At 48.4% G+C, this 17,984-nt stretch overlaps 1 protein-coding gene across 1 annotated transcript; it reads right to left on the bottom strand.

The window, feature by feature from the left end:
- Positions 1-591: 591 nt before the first annotated feature.
- Positions 592-9,379, bottom strand: LOC138435908 (apolipoprotein L6-like). The gene is made up of 5 exons (XM_069581091.1): positions 9,203-9,379; positions 7,030-7,114; positions 3,212-4,037; positions 2,131-2,226; positions 592-1,555 (listed from the first exon to the last, which is right to left on the bottom strand). The coding sequence occupies exons 2-5, from the start codon at positions 7,074-7,076 to the stop codon at positions 1,544-1,546; spliced, it is 981 nt and encodes a 326-aa protein (XP_069437192.1). The 5' UTR covers positions 7,077-7,114; positions 9,203-9,379; the 3' UTR covers positions 592-1,543.
- Between the last annotated feature and the right edge of the window lie 8,605 nt (positions 9,380-17,984).

Below are 17,984 nucleotides of genomic sequence, written 5' to 3'. Positions count from 1 at the left end.
GGACTAAGATGTAACCAGTGGGGAGATAAAATGACGGGAAGGCATTTGTTCACCAGAGTTCCAGGTGATGTAGACGAGCATGTTTCTGGGACGTAGACCCTAATAGGGAAGTGTGTGTTTAGTGGGGGTGCTGCCTGCTGAAGGCATTTCAGGGAAGAAGATGGCACAGAAGCTGTCTGGGCTATGAGGAAGGAAGGAAGGGATGGAGAAAGGGGCAGGGGAGAAGAGGAATGTCTTCTTTCCAGAAGCTTCTGCCCCAGTGGAGGAACCAGAGAACCCCTCCCTTTCCCAGCCTCCACCCTCATCCTCTCTGCGTGCTGACTCAGGGCACTAGCAAAGATTTGAGCTTATGTCAAGGTGTTTTATCCCAGACTGCACTGAGCTGGATGCTGCATATCTGCACCCAGATGGAGACCTGGATTTTATTCAGGCGACGCTTATTTCATGGCTCAACAAACCGAAACTCAGAAATGTAACCAGGCCAATAAGCCTCAGACGTGAATCTCCAGTCTCCATTGTCTGATTCTTTCTTTTCTTTCATTCCAAACTTTCCACAAAACAAACAAACCCCCTAGTTTTGTGAACACAGTATTTTATGCAAGTATTATTGATAATATTTATTCAGAACTTGAACAGTGCTCATGCACACGTACAGAACAATATTAAATGGGATGAAAGCTGTTTACTTACTGTTAGGCTCATGAAAAAATTATAAAAAGGGAATGGCAGCAAAAAAAGCAGGAACCACAGCCTGGGAGACAACTATTTAAAAACGCTGAATCAGAAGAGAGTTCCCATAGCCCATCTTAGCAACCAGTGCCAGCATAGGCACGTGAACCAGTCCTGATCAATCAGAGTGGGTCTCTAGACTTTGCCCCACTCCTTTCCACGTGGGAGCCCCCAGCCAGCAGCAGGCACACCTGGGGGTGATGAGGCAAAGATGGCTGAACCTGACAGAAGTCTTTCTGAGAAATGGAAAGACAGATGCCTGATGACATCATTTTAATCCCCTGGGTACACACACACACACACACACACACACACACACACACCTGAAGCTCACTGTTCCCTTAAGGTTTTAAAGTACATGAGCCAATAAATTCTTTTCTTTTGTATAAGTCTGTTTAAATTGGTTTTGGCCACTTAACAGTGATGACTAATATATATCTAACTAAAAGGTTATAGGTAAGAATAGTTTGTAACAAAAAAACACAATGTCTATAAAAATGCAGGGAAACATGGAATGGTAGAAAATATTCCTAAGTGAAAACACCAAAATGGAAGGTTATAGCTCTGCAGACAAATGAGGGAATTGAGAATGAAAAAGAAAGAAAACTCAGTGGGTTACAGGAAAAGTCTATTTTACAATGCAACCTTGAAGAAGGCTCTCCAGTAGGCAGTAATGCCCAAAGCAAGAAAAGCACAGGAAGAAAATTCTCCAGCAAAATAACCAGCAGCTGTCAGCCTTGACTGGGGCACTATTTTCTTCCCTTATTACTTTCCTGAATTTTAAAAAGTTGTGCTGAACGTCCATGCATGACTTCTAAAATAGGAGCTGAAACACAGAAAAGAAAAAAAAAAAAAGATGTAAGTTGGGTGAACTGGGAATTAAGAGTCCTTACAGGTTCCAAGGTACTGAGGAGCTCCAAGAACTTGCGCTCAGTGAGGAGGACAGAGCGGCCCCTTCCTAATGCAAATCTGGTTGAGCAGGTTCCAGTGACATCCTGTTTTGTGCAAACCTCCAGGAACTTCTCTGGCAATTACTGCCCAGGTTGGGGAGGGGAAGGACAGAGAAGGGCAACCCGAAGGAGAACACAACATATCCTCCATCCCTGGAGCCCTTGTGTCTGATGTCAGTACTTAACCTAGAGCCTGGCGTCAACAATGCAAGAGAGTAAGTGTGAGGGGAGGAGATGCTGGAGTCCAGGGAGTGAGTTACATGCAGGAAGGAAGAAGGGGGACCAACTGACTCCCACTAGCAGACAGTGTGACACGCACCAGCCCCTTGTGGGCCTGCCAGCTGGTAAGTCTCCAGGCATGGCTTCTGCCAACCTTGCCCTCCCCCTCCCTGGTCCCCTTTGATTCCACTCAGAGACCCCGAGATCAATTGCCTTCATCTTCCCCTGTCACCTGGGATCCGGCTTCCCCACACGTGGCTGGAGGCAGAGGCACAGTCCCCATGGTTCCCTCTGAAGAGCTCACAGGCTTTTTTTCTTGCAAGAGTTTCTGGGGGAAAAAAAAAGCCACAAAAACACCAGAGTGACGCTACTGGGGCAGCTCAGCATGGAGATCCAAGCCCAGGCTCCTAGGTCAGGCTTCCCGGCTGTCATTCTGATTCCCTCCACCTTGCTGCAAGCATTTGGCAAGTTATATAAGCTCCTTATGAACACTGCAGTCTGGGAGGTTAAACAGCAGAAATGTATTTTCTCATAGTTGTGGAGGCTGCAAGCCCTACATTCAGGTGCTGGTCGGTTGGGCTCCTGGTGAGGACGCCTCCTGGCTTATGGTCTTTCCTCTGTGCCGGTGTAGGCAGAGAAAGAGAGTCCCCCTGTGTTCCCTCCTCCTCTTATAAGAACACCAGTCTCCGAGGATTACAGCCCCAGTCCTACAACCTCATTCAACCCCAGTCACCGCCCCCCAAAGACCCCAGCAACAAAACGTCACCTTTGGGCTTAGCACTTCTGTGTATAAAGGTTAGGGGGATACATTTCAATCCCTAACACTCCCTTGGACTCAGTGTCCTCTTCTGTACTGCTGGGAAGACCCTCTTCCCAGTACAGGGAAGTCTAGAACCATTGGCGGATGTTACGTAGCAACTTGGATGGGAGGGAAATTTGGAGGAGAATGGGTACATGTGTATGTATGGCTGAGGCCTTTTGCTGTCCACCTGAAACTATCACATAGTTAATTGGCTATACTCCAATACAAAATAAAAAGTTGTTTTTCTAAATAAAGAAAAGTTAAAAAACAAAAAGAAGAAGCTTTGGTGGGAAAACAGAAAGCATGACAGGTCTATGCAGAACAGTTTCAAGATGCACTTGATGCCATTTGGACGTCCAGGGCCACCAGACGCCCCACATCCTTGGGAATAGGCAGGCAAACTGTACACACACTGGCTTCCTCATGACCCCTCCCACAGGCCCCAGCTCCCATACACCCAGTTAAAGCTTTCCCCCCGCTCTGCCACCCACGAGGGACCGCACAGCCTCACCCTCTGCTGCAGGCTCTCGTAGCGCTGGGTGAGTTGTGTCAGCTGCCTTTCCAGCTCCCGAGCCTGGGCCCTTAGCCCTTCCGCAAGCTCTGTTCTGGCTCCCTCCTTCAGCTGCTTCCAGTCCTTGAGGAGGGAGGCCAAGTCCACGCTGAGGGAAAAGCCAGCCAGCGCACTGCCCAGCAAGCGAGCCTTGGTTTTCATCACCAGTGTGGTACCTTCAAAGGCCCTTTGCACTTGCCTGCTCCTTCGGGCTGAGACCTGGCCAGTGGTCAGGAGGCGCTTGGCAGCGGTGGCCAGGTGTGGGTGGGCCTTGGTGATCTGAAAGGCACGGATGCTCTTCTGAACATCCTCGATGGTGCTTCTACAATTCTGAATCACCTTTCCAGCGGCCATGATGTAGTCCACCCCTGCTCGCCTGACTTTTCGGCCATGGGAGGGCATTAGGCTACCGACCTGAGCTTGGGCTTCTTGACTGTGAAAACGTTCCAAAACATTGGTCAAGATACTGGTGACCTCCCCTGCTGTCCCCAGAACTCTACCTGCAGTGGAGAGCACCAGGCTTCCCCCTGCTGTTGCCGGAGCAAGGACTAAGCCCAGGATGCTGATGGCTCTGGAGACCACGGTGATGGAACTGGCCACCACGCTGGTCTTGGAGAGGGTTTTGTGTGTTGTGTCAACGCGGTCTGCAAGGGCACGGAGCTTCTGGATGTCCACGTCCAGCTCCCCTTTCAAGTTGGGAAACTCTTCCAAAAATATTCTTTCTTCAGCTGACAGGTCACTATCTTGCGGCTTCACATCATCACACGGAAGAATGTCATCCGCGTCCCTGTGGATGAGCGAAATAAAGATTTCCAGTCCCCCGGATGGGAAAGCCAAATTCTTAGCCAAGCCCACGTGCCGGGAGCCAGTGTGAGGAATCCCACCCGTGACAAGGTCATGCGGAGAGGCCTGATGGGCAAGGCGAGTCAAGCCTCAGGGTTTCCCCCTGGAATTTCCTGAGCATGTACCCCCCAAACCAGAATCTGCCTGCCTTATTGTATTTTACTTTTCCACTCTTCTGACACACTCTAGATAAAGTTAACTCAGGGCTTTAGTCTTCTGCATTTGAAAGGGATGTTTCAGTTCAAACCCCCTCTGATAACTCTCTAGTTTGCCTAACAGGTTCCCCTAGACTTTTTACAGCTTATAAATTGCTTACAGCCCCCCAACCAAGAGAGGGACAAAGCTTAAAGCATCTTAAAAATACAGAGCCTTTTCTAAAGAGCTAAAAATCATATTGGTGATGGATTTCACTGTTGACTCAAAGATTGCTGCCAGGCCTCCATATTCTTTATCTTTTAGGCACCTGAGAAGATATTAATCAATGTAATTGGGATATGGAAAAAGGTATACAGTAGTTTTGATGTTAGCAACACTAGACTTTTGAGTTGGTTACTTTTCTTTTGTTATAAATCACTGTACTCCTTTTACTTGTTATAAATTGCTGTATCTTTGCTATATAAGAATGTAACTTTATTTAGTACTTTCTGAGAGTGGCACCAGACTTTAAAAAAAACAACAAAAAAACACAAATAAATCTTCTGGTTGACAAACCCTTATCAGAAAAAAGGCTGTAAAATGTTAATTGGCCCTTTTGGCCAAAAGATGATGTAAATCACCTAAGACTTGTGTATACAACTAGGTATACAGAGAGAAAAGCCTGGTTTTGATAAGAGTCTGGGCTGCTAACACTGCATAATTTTATATTACTCATTGATCTCTATGTATAATCAAAAAGGTATAAAAGGCCTTTCTAGACAATAGAGGCCAGGCCAGTCATTGGAAGGACTGGTCTCCCCCGTGTCTCCTCTTTATTCTAATTTCAGGCTGAATTCCCATCTGGGGCGTGGAGGCTCGCCATGTCTATTTACTTGCCCTGGCTTCTAAGATCCACGGAGAGGGAGCCCAAGGTGGGGCATCCCCTGCTATTCAAGAGGACGCCAGTGGCCTAACATAGATGGTGCAAGTTCCTTGTCTGAAACTTTATTAGTTTTCCACGTAAACCAAGTTATGCAGCCTCTTTTCTCCACTAAATTTTCCTACTACACTATTTCTTCCTAATCTAATCTTATATTTATAAATAAATAAGTTTTTTCCTCGCCTACTCCATCTCCCCTTCAAATCACCCTGGGTCTACCAGGGCTGGACCCCGGCACCCACATGGTTTCTGGATCTTCTTGCCACTCCAGACTTTACATTCTCCTTGCATCTTCCTAGCATCTCTGTTACCTCTAACCCAACTATTAATAAGAAATGTCCCAGAACATCGTTAGGAGCTGCTAATTTGCTTCAGAGAAGAAAGATGTAAGAGGGGCATCTGGAAGGAAATGAGAGAAATGGAGCTTTGGCCAAAGGGAGGGAGGAAATGGATTAGCGCCAAGGGACTTTTTCAACCGTGTTCAAAGAGGCTATGAAAATGTAACTGAGGTGGGGCAGTGGCTGATGCTAAGATCCGAGTCACGATCAGGAACCTGGGACTAACTGGGGGCAGGGAAAGGTCTGAGGAAAGTAGGAGGAAGAGGCGACCAGGTGCTGGGCGGGAGGTTGGGAGCCCTGCACACGCAGGGGTGAGTCAGCGGGAAGGGGCCCTGTATTGTATAGTGCATCCTTCACTTTGATGCCCTTGAACTCGGTTACTCTGCTGTGCCTTTGTTTCTCTCAGGAGTCACACACTGAGAGGGCTGAGATAAATGATCGCTAATGTTCTGAGTGTTCTCCTTGGCACTTGGCTGGCTTTCCTCCCTCTCTTAAGCAGACTGATTCTTCACGGAAGAAGTCAGGGACAAGAGGACCCCTTCCCCTCCCCTCCCCTCTCCGTGTCCTTAGGCAGTACCGAGGGATCTTCACCGGCTCGGCTGAGTGTGGCCTCCATGGGAGAGCAGTCTGGGGGCTGAGGAAGAAAGCCTGCTCCCTCAGGTGCTTTCCTCAAGCTCAGGGCCCTGGGTGCAACTCCTTCAGGGCGAGCTGAGGAGGCCAGGTGAGGCCCACAGGAGGATATCAGAGGTGGAAGGAGCCCTGGGGAAGATCTAAGCTTCCTCCTTTACTTTTCTGTGGTGGAAGCAGAAGCCCAGATGGAACGTGAAAGTGTTAGTTACTGAGTTGTGTCCAACTCCTTGGCATCCCATGGACTGCAGCCCACGAGCCTCCCCTGTCCATGGGATTCTGCAGGCAAGAATACTAGAGTGGACAGAGGAGCCTGGCAGGCTACAGTCTGTAAGGTCGCAGAGTCGGACAGGACTGAATGACTGAGTATGCACGCATCCTATGTTAGGCAGCAATGCCTCCTGACACAGAACTACAATCTAATTCTGTTACACATGTGTAGCTCACCTAATTCCCTCAGGAGACATTGGCTGATGGCCTATGTGGGGCTGGCGATGCTATGTCTGCTGATGAATGCATGCTGGAGCTTAAATTCATGAATGAGGCAATGTTAAGGGGCTTTTTTGGTGATACATCAACCTCACAGAAGTGACGTCCAAGGGGGCAGTTTCTGCCCTCGGAGTCCTGTTGCCCAGGGTCAGGTACCTAACAAGAACTTGACTTGTGCTCCAAAATAGTGTAAACCGTGGAATATTTTTCTCCCAGGGACATATCTTCACATACATAATGACCAGTGAGACGGCAGGCCTCATTCATGGCTGTTCTCCTGGAACACATTTGTCACATGTCGTGAGAATGCCTAAGCATTTCTGCAGAAGTCGCCCTTTCCCCAGGGACACAGGGCTCTGGATTACCTTTGCAAACTGACACCAGTCTTGCAGGCTTTCCCTGCCTACCTGTCCAGCAGGTTCTGTGGCACCAAATCCATGCTCATTTTGTCCATGGGAGAATGAGAGCTGTCACCACGACTCAAAGGATTTTCTGGGTGAAGACACAGAAAACAAGTTCCATGAAATCGTATGAAATTCAAGTGTGGGGACTTCCTTGGCAGTCCAGTGATTAAGTTTCCGTCCACACTTCCAATGCAGGGGACACAGGTTCAATCCTGATCGGGGAACTAAGATCCCACCTGCTGTGACTTATGGACAAAAAGATTTTTAAAACTTCAAAAAAGAAACTCAAGTGTGGAGGGATTTTAGATGATGCGAAATCCAAATAATAATAAGACATAAAGGACTAAATATTTGAAAACTGTTGTTTTTACATTATATGTTGAGGTGAGCTTCTATAGGATAAGTACACAAAACAAAGTCCTCAGCTTCATACATTTTGACGTCACACATCCAAGTCATCACCACCCAGATCGAGATAAAGGACAGACGGTTTCCTTAACCCAAACCCAGCCAACATGCACCCCACCACACTGGTGATCACTACGCTGATTTCTATAACCTTTCATTTGTTTGCCTGGTCTTGATTTTCACGTCAATGGCATCAGTTCTTTGGTTTCTTTCTCCCAACACAATGTCTGTGAAATTCTTTCATGTTGTCGTGGTTTTAAAAACATTCAGTAGCTTCAAAAAATGAGAGGGCTTCCCTGATGGCTCAGTGGTAAAGAACCTGCCTGCCAATACGGTAAACACTAGTTCAGTCCCTGATCGGGGAAGATCCCTCCTGCTAGGGAGCAGCTAAGGCCGTGTGCCACAACTACTGAGCCTGTGCTCCAGAGCCTGGGAACTGCAACTTCTGAAGCCCACACACCCTAGAGTCTGTGCTCCGCAACAAGAGAAGTCACTGCAGTGAGAAGGCCCCATTAGCCGCAGCTAGAGCTCTCGAAGCAATGAAGACCCAGCACAGCCCCAAATAAATAATGCTAGAAATACGCTACAAAGCAAATGTCAAGCACTTGGGAAGTGGAGGAGCCCCGTGTGATTCCAGTTAGGTCTCGAGCAGTGGATCTCCATCAGGGATGAGCTTTCTCCCCGGGGGATAGTGGTGACGCCCATAGACATTCAGTGGTGGGCGTCAGGGGACACTGCTCCTGGCACCTAGTGGGTAGAGGTCGGAGATGCTGCTAAACACCCTACAGTGCACAGGACGGCCCCACAGCAAAGAATGGTCCTGTCCAAGCTGTCAGCGGTGCTGAGGCTGAGAAACCCTGGAGGAGCCCCAGCCTTTCCCAGCAGCTCCTGAAAGCTCCCCCATTTCCCCTATTATTCCTACTAAATGAAGAGCTAAAGTGACAGCAGGGAGCCCTTTGGTCCCACCAGGTCCCATCCTCTCACTACTGACCTTCTCTCGGGAGATGTCAGAGGATGTTATGTTGGGAGAGGGATGGAAATGATGGGCGAGGATTAGAGAAGTCATTTTCATATGAGAGCTGATATGTATGAGACTTTCTTTGTTGTTTGGGGAGCCTTCAGCTCTGCCGTATTCTGTCCCTTCCCCTCAAACCAATTCCCTCATATACACCATTGATGTCAGAGAAGTTGGATACTCTGGAACACAGCTTTGAGATAATCCCCTTAATCTTTATCACCAACTCCTGCCCCTCAAACTCCCTAAATAAGCATACAACACAAGAAACATTGCAGGTGGCAATTTTGAGACAATTCATCTGGCATCTTTTCCTATAAAGATGATACTCCTAAACCACTCTTGTAAAGAACTGCTAGGGAAATGCCTTGGCCCGTGATGTCGCCTGTGTTCTGGGGTCCAGGTTTCTCTCTGTCTACGATCCAGGGGTCCCCAGCCAATGGAGGGGAAGATGCAGTTTGGTTGGTCTAATCACATGCTTAATCATGTTTTTATTTAAACTTCAAATGACCTCTGAGGGAGAGATTTCTATCCCAATTTATCAAGTAAAGAAACTGAATTTCAGACCGGAGCTGACACTAGGAGCTGGCCGGATGGGGATTTGAACAGCATGGGGGTTCCTGACAGTATAACTCTTTCTCCCAAACCAACTGCAGGGGCAACCTCTTGGGCCCATTGTCCTTTAGAAGTGAGGCCGCAGAGCAGCCCTCCTCCTGGGTCTCCTGGCCCACCTGCTCTCAATGAAGCACTCACCGTGGCCTCAGGTCCCAAGGGCCTGCCTTCGTCTCCCCTCCAGGGGTCTCAGATCCAGCAGAGGGCTGTGAGCGTCTAGGCTGCAGGAGGGCAAACACACAGAGCAGTCTCCAGCTGGTCTTGCTCATCATGGGAAAGACCCGAGGCTCTGATTGCAAAACTGGATGCAAGTTCAGTGAGGCAAGCACAGAAGTGTCAATGCCAAAGCAGCTCTGGGGGGGTGGGCGGGGGGGGCGCGGTGGGGGAGACCTCCCCGGAGCTTATTGAGCAATGGCTGCACTTTTACTTTCCTTTCTGCTTCTTTCTCTAGGAGATGTGCAATGAAGGAGCTATCTGAATCTGTCAGGTCCAGTCTCACCTCTCCTGGTCCCAGCTGTTCCAAGAGCAGAGTGAGGGTGCTTACGCCCTGCAAGAACTCTGAAGTCAAGCAGACCATCTGGAGCTGTGTCACTGTGAGCTGCTTTCTCAACTGCCCTTGGCCTTGATTCCCCATCTGTGAAATGGGTATTTAGTAAAACAGCCCTTGTGGCAGAGAGCCACTGTGAGGAGCCCCGGAGCAAATGAGGCAACGCTCAGCATGGAACCAACACCTAACAAATGCGTCCACGGCCCTGCCATGAGAGCGCTCACCTGCCCTCCGAGGAGGGGGTTGACCCCAAAGTCGAAGGCCTCTTTTCTGTGACTGTGAAACGCAAAAGGCTCTGGAAAACAGAAACGTTTTTTCATGGTTCATTTGGTGGTAAAATGACCCAAGCTGGAACAAGTGTATAGTTTTGATGCATCTACCTTCTCTTGAATATTGTTTCCCTGCAGAAATAAACCTAATGTTTGAACAAGGAGGGTGTTTGGGGCTGATCTCAGGGCTATCTATATATATAACTGTATTTATTCGTTTATTTGGTTTCGGCTGTGCTGGCCTTCACTGCTCTGTGGGCTTTTCCCTCGTCTGGCGAGCGGGGCTCCTCTCTAGCTGGGGTGCATGAGTGGCTCGTCGCAGCGGCTCCTCTTGTTGAGGAGCACGGGCTCCAGGCACATGGGCTTCCGCAGTTGCGGCTCCCAGGCTCTAGAGCACCGGCTCTGCAGTTGTGGTTCATGGGCTTAGCTGCCACACAGCGTGCAGGCTTTTCCCGACCAGGGACCAAACCCTGGTTCCCTGCATGATTCTTTACCATTGAGCCACCAGGGAAGCCCCGGTCTCAGTGTACAATAATCCATGTTGTGTTTGGACCGCCCCTGGGGTTCTCATGCTTACAAGGTGCCCTGCAGCAATAACCATCAAAAAACTTAAAAATAAATAAAGGTTTAAGACTTATGTGTTAGTAGCTCAGTTGTGTCCGACTCTTTGCAACCCCATGGACTATAAAATTACATAAAAGAAAAAAAATTGGTTAATTAAATAAAGGTTTATTACTTACAAGTCCGGGGTTGGGGGGTGGTTAAGAGGGGAATGGAGAAAAGACAGAGCAGAAGAGCCTGGGGTTCTGCTTTTACTGGGGTCAAAGGTGGGGCCCAGAGTCTTCAAGGGCTCCCTCTTTACTGGTAAATTTAAACCTAAGAGGGGAAATTGAAGGCACGGGAGCAAGTGACCCAAATGGTCAGTGATTAAAATCAACCAGTTCAGTTCAGTCGCTCAGTCGTGTCCGACTCTTTGCGACCCCATGAATCGCAGCACACCAGGCCTCCCTGTCCTTCACCATCTCCCGGAGTTCACTCAGACTCACGTCCATCGAGTCCGTGATGCCATCCAGCCATCTCATCCTCTGTCGTCCCCTTCTCCTCCTGCTCCCAATCCCTCCCAGCATCAAAGTCTTTTCCAATGAGTCAACTCTTCGCATGAGGTGGCCAGAGTACTGGAGTTTCAGCTTTAGCATCATTCCTTCCAAAGAAATCCCGGGGTTGATCTCCTTCAGAATGGGCTGGTTGGATCTCCTTGCAGTCCAAGGGACTCTCAAGAGTCTTTTCCAACACCACAGTTCAAAAGCATCAATTCTTCGGCACTCAGCCTTCTTCACAGTCCAACTCTCACATCCATACATGACCACAGGAAAAACCATAGCCTTGACTAGACAGACCTTAGTCGGCAAAGTAATGTCTCTGCTTTTGAATATGCTATCTAGGTTGGTCATAACTTTTCTTCCAAGGAGTAAGCGTCTTTTAATTTCATGGCCAAGAGCTCTAAAACCAAGGGGCCTCCATGGGGAAGGCAGCTGGCTTTTTATCGAGTGCTAGGGCTACCAATGTGTTTATTCAATATCACCATCTTCAAAGCGGATGCCTCAGCAATAAAAGATTAAGTCAGGCTCTTGCATTACAAACAACAAAAACCCCCAGGTTTAGGGTTTACTCTACAAGAGGGCTTCAGGGGGTGTTACATAATATATGATATCTGCACCTTTCCAGGATCCCCCAAATTGGAAACTGAAACGCTTCTGACCCCTTTGATTTGAGACATGGGATTGTGGTCCTGATGCTCCCTCCCATTTCACAAATGAGGAAACTGAGAGCTCGAGAGGGTGGGGTGGCCTGCCCCATGGTCATATAGCTAAGAAATGAGAGCCCCAGTTCTAGACCCTGTGCCTGTGGGAACAGCCTTTTGGGCAGTCATGGGCTGAGATTTGTCCATGTGTGTGTATGTGTGTGTGTGTTCACACACCAGCTGGAACCTAGGGCTGTGTGATTTGTTTACATTTATATGTCCAGAGGTCCCAGGCCCTCTCCTCAGTGCCCCCTGAGGCCACACTGGGGGCTTTGCTTTGTTGGGGGTGGTGGTAGGGAGCCCACCCAGCCAGGCTTGGTCTGCAGGATGGGGACTGACTGCTTTTCCTGGGCCTGTGAGGAGAAATGAGAAGCTGGAGGGCCCTGAGCTGGGACCCGTGGGGACTTTTGTAGCCCTGCTGTCCTGGCCTCCCACACCTGGAGCTGCTCTGACCTGAAGCCATCCTGGAGGTGGAACTGACCAACCCTGGGCCACCGGGCCATCCGGGCCTCCCTGCTGTTTTCCCTGGCAACACTCCAGGCATGGCTTCTTCTCAGTCCTGGGAGCCTCAGGGATTGGCCGGCCATTGGACTGAGGGCAGCAGGGTGTGTTTGCTACAGTGATTTTTATGAAACCATAGCCCCAAGAGATGCTGGATGAGCCAGTTACCTGTCACCTGCAGGAAACCTGCTTCTCTGGTGAGACAGAAAGCACACCCTGTAACCCAGATGAACATGAATCAATTCATTTCCTTAAACTCCCCTAACCATCTCCAACTTGCTAGAAAGGAAAAAACCTCCATCTCTTGCATATGAAACACAATCTTTTCGGCAACATTTTCTTGACAACCATGGGGTTTGCAGCAGAGAAAGAGTTTACTCACAAGGCAGCCAAGTGAGGAGATAGGAGAATGAATCTTAGACATGCCTGCCTCAAGACAATGGGCTTGAGATGTTTACGGGATAAAGAAGCAGGGAGATGGGAGGCAGAGGAAAAGGTGAGGTGATCAGGGTTCTGTGCAAGTGTATCTGAGTCACATCCTTCTCTGGGGGAGTTGTGTTCTAAAGTGGTAGCTCTTAGTGTGATCTGAGGGTGTAGTTTGATGTCAAAAGGTTGTTCTTTGAACACCTGAGCAGGTCCAGTTTTAGGGTAGGTAGTCCCTACACTCTTAGCTGGCTTGAAACGGACCAGAGTCAACCTTAAGTTCTTGGAAAACAACTTGAGCCCATCTACCTATTACTACAATGACCCATATGCAGACTTGTCTGCATAGGGGGTTAAGAAGTCAGAAAATAATTAAGGTGAGCCTGGTCAGGGAAGGCGGATTACAAGCGGGGGAGTTTTTAACAAGCTGTTCTTACCTCCTGTTCTGCAAGGCAAGCTCAGGAATTTCTTAGTCACCAGTTTCTATTAACTCTAATTGGACACAGTTTCAATATGGGTTTTTTAACCCTATCAGGCATGGTTTCAGAGTAAGTCATTTGTGGGTGAGTATTTGGCAAATTCAGGCCCCAATTTCCTATCAGGGCATTAAAAAAAAAAAACCACTCAACTGAGTAAATGTAAGGATCACATTGGATTTATGCACCAATTCATAAATCAAGCGGTGCCCCATTTAGCAAACAGAAGCTGAGCTGAATTGTAGAAAAGGAAAGGTTTCTCAAGGGGGAAAGAGATAGAAAAAGGAAATTAGTAGCAGAGAAAGGGTGCATTGTTTCAGGCAAAGCGTACCTCTTAAAGGGAACGGAGTCACCCCATCAGGCTGATTGATGATAGGTCCCCTTCCTGGGGGGTTGATGCTGCAGTTAGGGTAAGTGCTAAGTCTTGCTTTGCCATTGTGAGTTTAACCTGAGTGACTCCATCTGGGGGCTACTGTTTCCCTTTTTTAAAAAAATTACTCATTTCCTTATTTTTGGCTGTGCTGAGTCTTCACTGTTTTGCTAGCTTTTCTCTAGCTGCAGCAAGTGGGGACTACTCTCCAGGTGAGGTGCGTGGGCTTCTCATCGGGTGGCTCCTCTTGTTGCAGAGCACAGGCCCTAGGGTGCAGGGACTCAGCATCTGTGGCTCCCAGACTCCAGAACGAGTGGGTGATGGACAGGGAAGACTACCAGGCTGCAGTGCACAGGGTCGCAAAGAGTCGGGCACGACTGAGCAACTGAACTGAACTGACTCTAGAACTAGGCTCAATAGTTGTGGTGCACGGGCTTAGTTAGTCACTCTGGGGCATGTGGGATCCTCCTGGATCAGGATCGAACCTGTGTCTCCCGCACTGGCAGGCGATTCTTTACCGCTGAGCCACCAGGGAAGCCCTTCTGTTTCCTTTTAACAGGGGCTTTTCCCTTCCCAAAGTTTGCTATGCCCTGGGTGGCATCTGGCTGGAGGTGCCTGTGTGGTCCCTCTGAGGTCTGGCTGCCTTGCATAGAGGCCCCCTTTGCCCAGCCCTCCAACTGGGTGCCTGCTGCCTCCTGTTGGTGAAATACCCCCTGGCATCTCTCTGCCGGCTCCCTGGTGCCAGCCTGGCTCTGAGGAGCTGTAAGCTTCTCAGCCTTTCCACCCCCAGCATCCAGCCCACCCTGAGACCAGGCTCCTATCTCTCTGTGAAGTCCTTTATCCCTCAGCCTGTCTCCCAGGCCTCACTCAGGCCTTGGGGGCTGCAGTGGGAAGACTGGACTCAGGCCGGGGAGGCAGGAGGTGTTTCAGCCCCTCTATCCACCTAAACAGCAACAGCCTCCTTACTGCTCTCAGCCACGCCCTCCACACCCCAAAACCCATTGGAAGGTTTTATACCACTTATGCCAAGTTTGAGCACAATGGGGAGAAACTGCAGGTGATTTCTTCCTCTGCCTCTTTCCCTCCCATTCCTGGAAAGCTACTTGCTAAACCAGGACTGGAAAAGGTCAGTTTTCATTCCAATCCCAAAGAAAGGCAATGCCAAAGAATGCTCAAACTACCACACAATTGCACTCATCTCACATGCTAGTAAAGTAATGCTCAAAATTCTCCAAGCCAGGCTTCAGTAGTACGTGAACTGTGAACTTCCAGATGTTCAAGCTGGTTTTAGAAAAGGCAGAGGAACCAGAGATCAAATTGCCAACATCTGCTGGATCATGGAAAAAGCAAGAGAGTTCCAGAAAAACATCTACTTCTGCTTTATTGACTATGCCAAAGCCTTTGACTGTGTGGATCACAAGAAACTGTGGAAAATTCTGAAAGAGATGGGAATACCAGACCACCTGACCTGCCTCCTGAGAAACCTATATGCAGGTCAGGAAGCACCAGTTAGAACAGAACATGGAACAACAGACTGGTTCCAAATAGGAAAAGGAGTACATCAAGGCTGTATATTGTCACCCTGTTTATTTAACTTATATACAGAGTACATCATGAGAAATGCTGGGCTGGATGAAGCACAAGTTGGAATCAAGATTGCCGGGAGAAATATTAATAAACTCAGATATGCAGATGCCACCACCCTTATGGCAGAAAGTGAAGAGGAGCTAAAAAGCCTCTTGATGAAAGTGAAAGAGGAGAGTGAAAAAGTTGGCTTAAAGCTCAACATTCAGAAAATGAAGATCATGGCATCCGGTCCCATCACTTCATGGGAAATAGATGGGGAAACAGTGGAAACAGTGGCTGACTTTATTATTGGGGGCTCCAAAATCACTGCAGATGGTGATTGCAGCCATGAAATTAAAAGACACTTACTCCTTGGAAGGAAAGTTATGACAAACCTAGATAGTATATTGAAAAGCAGAGACATTCCTTTGCCAACAAAGGTCCATCTAGTCAAGGCTATGGTTTTTCCAGTGGTCATGTATGGTTGTGAGAGTTGGACTGTGAAGAAAGCTGAGTGCCAAAGAATTGATGCTTTTGAACTGTGGTGTTGGAGAAGACTCTTGAGAGTCCCTTGGACTGCAAGGAGATCCAATCAGTCCATCCTAAAGGAGATCAGTCCTGGGTGTTCATTGGAAGGACTGATGCTGAAGCTGAAACTCCAGTACTTTTGCCACCTCATGGGAAGAGTTGACTCATTGGAAAAGACTCTGATGCTGGGAGGGATTGAGGACAGGAGGAGAAGGGGCCGACAGAGGATGAGATGGCTGGATGGCATCACCGAGTTGATGGACATGAGTTTGAGTGAACTCCAGGAGTTGGTGATGGACAGGGAGGCCTGGTGTGCTGCGATTCATGGGGTCGCAAAGAGTTGAACACAACTGAGCAACTGAACTCAACTGAACTGAAATCATGTCCAACCCTCCCACACCCTGAGGACTTGTCCTCCCATTCTTATTCTTTGGGAAATGAAGCACAAGATTTAGCCACTGTTGAACAGGATCGGGGTTGGGGGGAGAGGAACAGTTTGCAAATAAAGGGAACTATGCATTGGGGGTGGAAAAGGAAATGGCAACCCACTCCAGAATTCTTGCCTGAGAAATCCTATGCACAGAGGAGCCTGGCAGGCTACAGTCCATGGGGTCACAAGAGTCAGACACGACGTAGCAACTAAACCACCACCACATGCATTGAGGGGTATTTTTAAAAATATCCTAGTTACACTTGTCAAACACTTAGAGAATTTCTACTGTTAATGAAAGCTAAAGATGTTAAAGTGCTAGTTACTCAGTCATGGAGTAGCCTGCCAGGCTCCTCTGTCCATGGAACTCTCCAGGCAAGAATACTGGAGTGGGATGCCATTCTTTTCTCCAGGGAATCTTCAAACAAGCAAGAAAATAAACCACAACATTTTTACTATAGTGACCTAACGGGGAATCTGTTTCAATTGGTTTAAACAGATTAAACCAATCTGTTTAATCAGCCAGATTGCAGGAAATCAGAATTTCCTGGTCACCTTCCCTTGGTCTGAGCTTCCCTGGTGGCTCAGATGGTAAATTATCTACCTACAATGCGGGAGACCCGGGTTTGATCCCTGGGTTGGGAAGATCTCCTGGAAAAGGAAATGGCAACCCACTCCAGTATTCTTGCCTGGAGAATCCCACGGACAGAGGAGCATGGGGTCTCAAAGAGTTGGACACAACTGAGCAAGCTTCACCTTCCCTTGGCCTGGGGCCTGGCCCCTTCACTGTGGCTGAAGCATTATCGAGTTGAATATCAGACATTTGTCTGGAGGTACAATTTTATTAAGTCCTTTGAACTGCAAGCAACAGAGACTGATTCTTGAGCTTGTCTATTTATTTGTTTTAATGCTTGATTCATTCCCTTTATTTACTAAATCTTAAGGGGACACGAAATAATTGCTTTAGAATATTATATAATCACTCATTTAAATCAAAAGCACAGCAGGGCTCATTTTTACTTATGTATTTATCTATTGCTTATTTTTGGCTGTGCTGGGTCTTAATTGCTGTGCACAGGGCCTTCTCTAGTTGAAGAGAGCGGGGCCACTCTCTAGCTGCAGTGCAAAGGCTTCTCATGTTGCAGAGCACAGGCTTTAGGGCACACGGGTTTCAGCAGTTGCGGCATGTGGGCTCAGTCACGGCAGCTCGAGGACTCTAGTAGAGCTCACTTAAACTTCAGAATCTTTTGGAAGGCCTCTGGGGCAGCTCCAGCCTCAAAGGTACATCTGGACCAGCAAGGCTAGGAGAGACCAGGAAGCAGGCAGCCTGGTAACTTGTCGGGGCCTCGGGACTGATGCACAAGGCTGCTTCCATCACATGACTCGGCCACTTGTCCCTCTCTTCCGCTCCAGTTTTGTGTTCCTGCCAGAGAATCTGATTGGCTAGCTGGTGTCACATGGCCATCCCTGTGTGTTGGGGTATGTCTTAGTTCATTTGGGCTGCTGTAACGAAATTATGCAGACTGAGCGGCTTATAAACAACATTTGCTGCTCACAGTCTGGAGGCTGGAAGTCTGAGGTCAGGCAGCCAGGTGGTGAGATTCTGGTGAGAACTAACTTCTCACTTGCCCTCACGTGGCGGAAAAGACCAGGGAGCTCTGTGGGTTCTCCTGTTGTTGCTGTTGCTTAGTTGACAAGTCGTGTCTGACTCTTTGCAAGTCTGTGGACTGTAGCCCACCAGGCTCCTCTGTCCACGGGATTTCCCAGGCAAGAATACTAAAGTGGGTTGCCATTTCCTTCTCCAGGGAATCTTCCTGACCCAGGGATCAAACCTGAGTCTCCTGCATTACCAGGCGATTCTTTACCACTGAGCCACCAGGGGAGCTTGGGGTCTCCTTTACAAGTCTTCCTAAATGAACAATGCATAGAAATAGAGGAAAGCAACAGAATGGGAAAAACTAGAGATCTCTTCAAGCAAATTAGGGATACCAAGGGAAGATTTCATGAAAAGA

Source organism: Ovis canadensis, chromosome 3, assembly GCF_042477335.2.
Source record: "Ovis canadensis isolate MfBH-ARS-UI-01 breed Bighorn chromosome 3, ARS-UI_OviCan_v2, whole genome shotgun sequence".
Taxonomy (NCBI): domain Eukaryota; kingdom Metazoa; phylum Chordata; class Mammalia; order Artiodactyla; family Bovidae; genus Ovis; species Ovis canadensis.
This window is presented reverse-complemented; position numbering and strand designations above follow the sequence as displayed.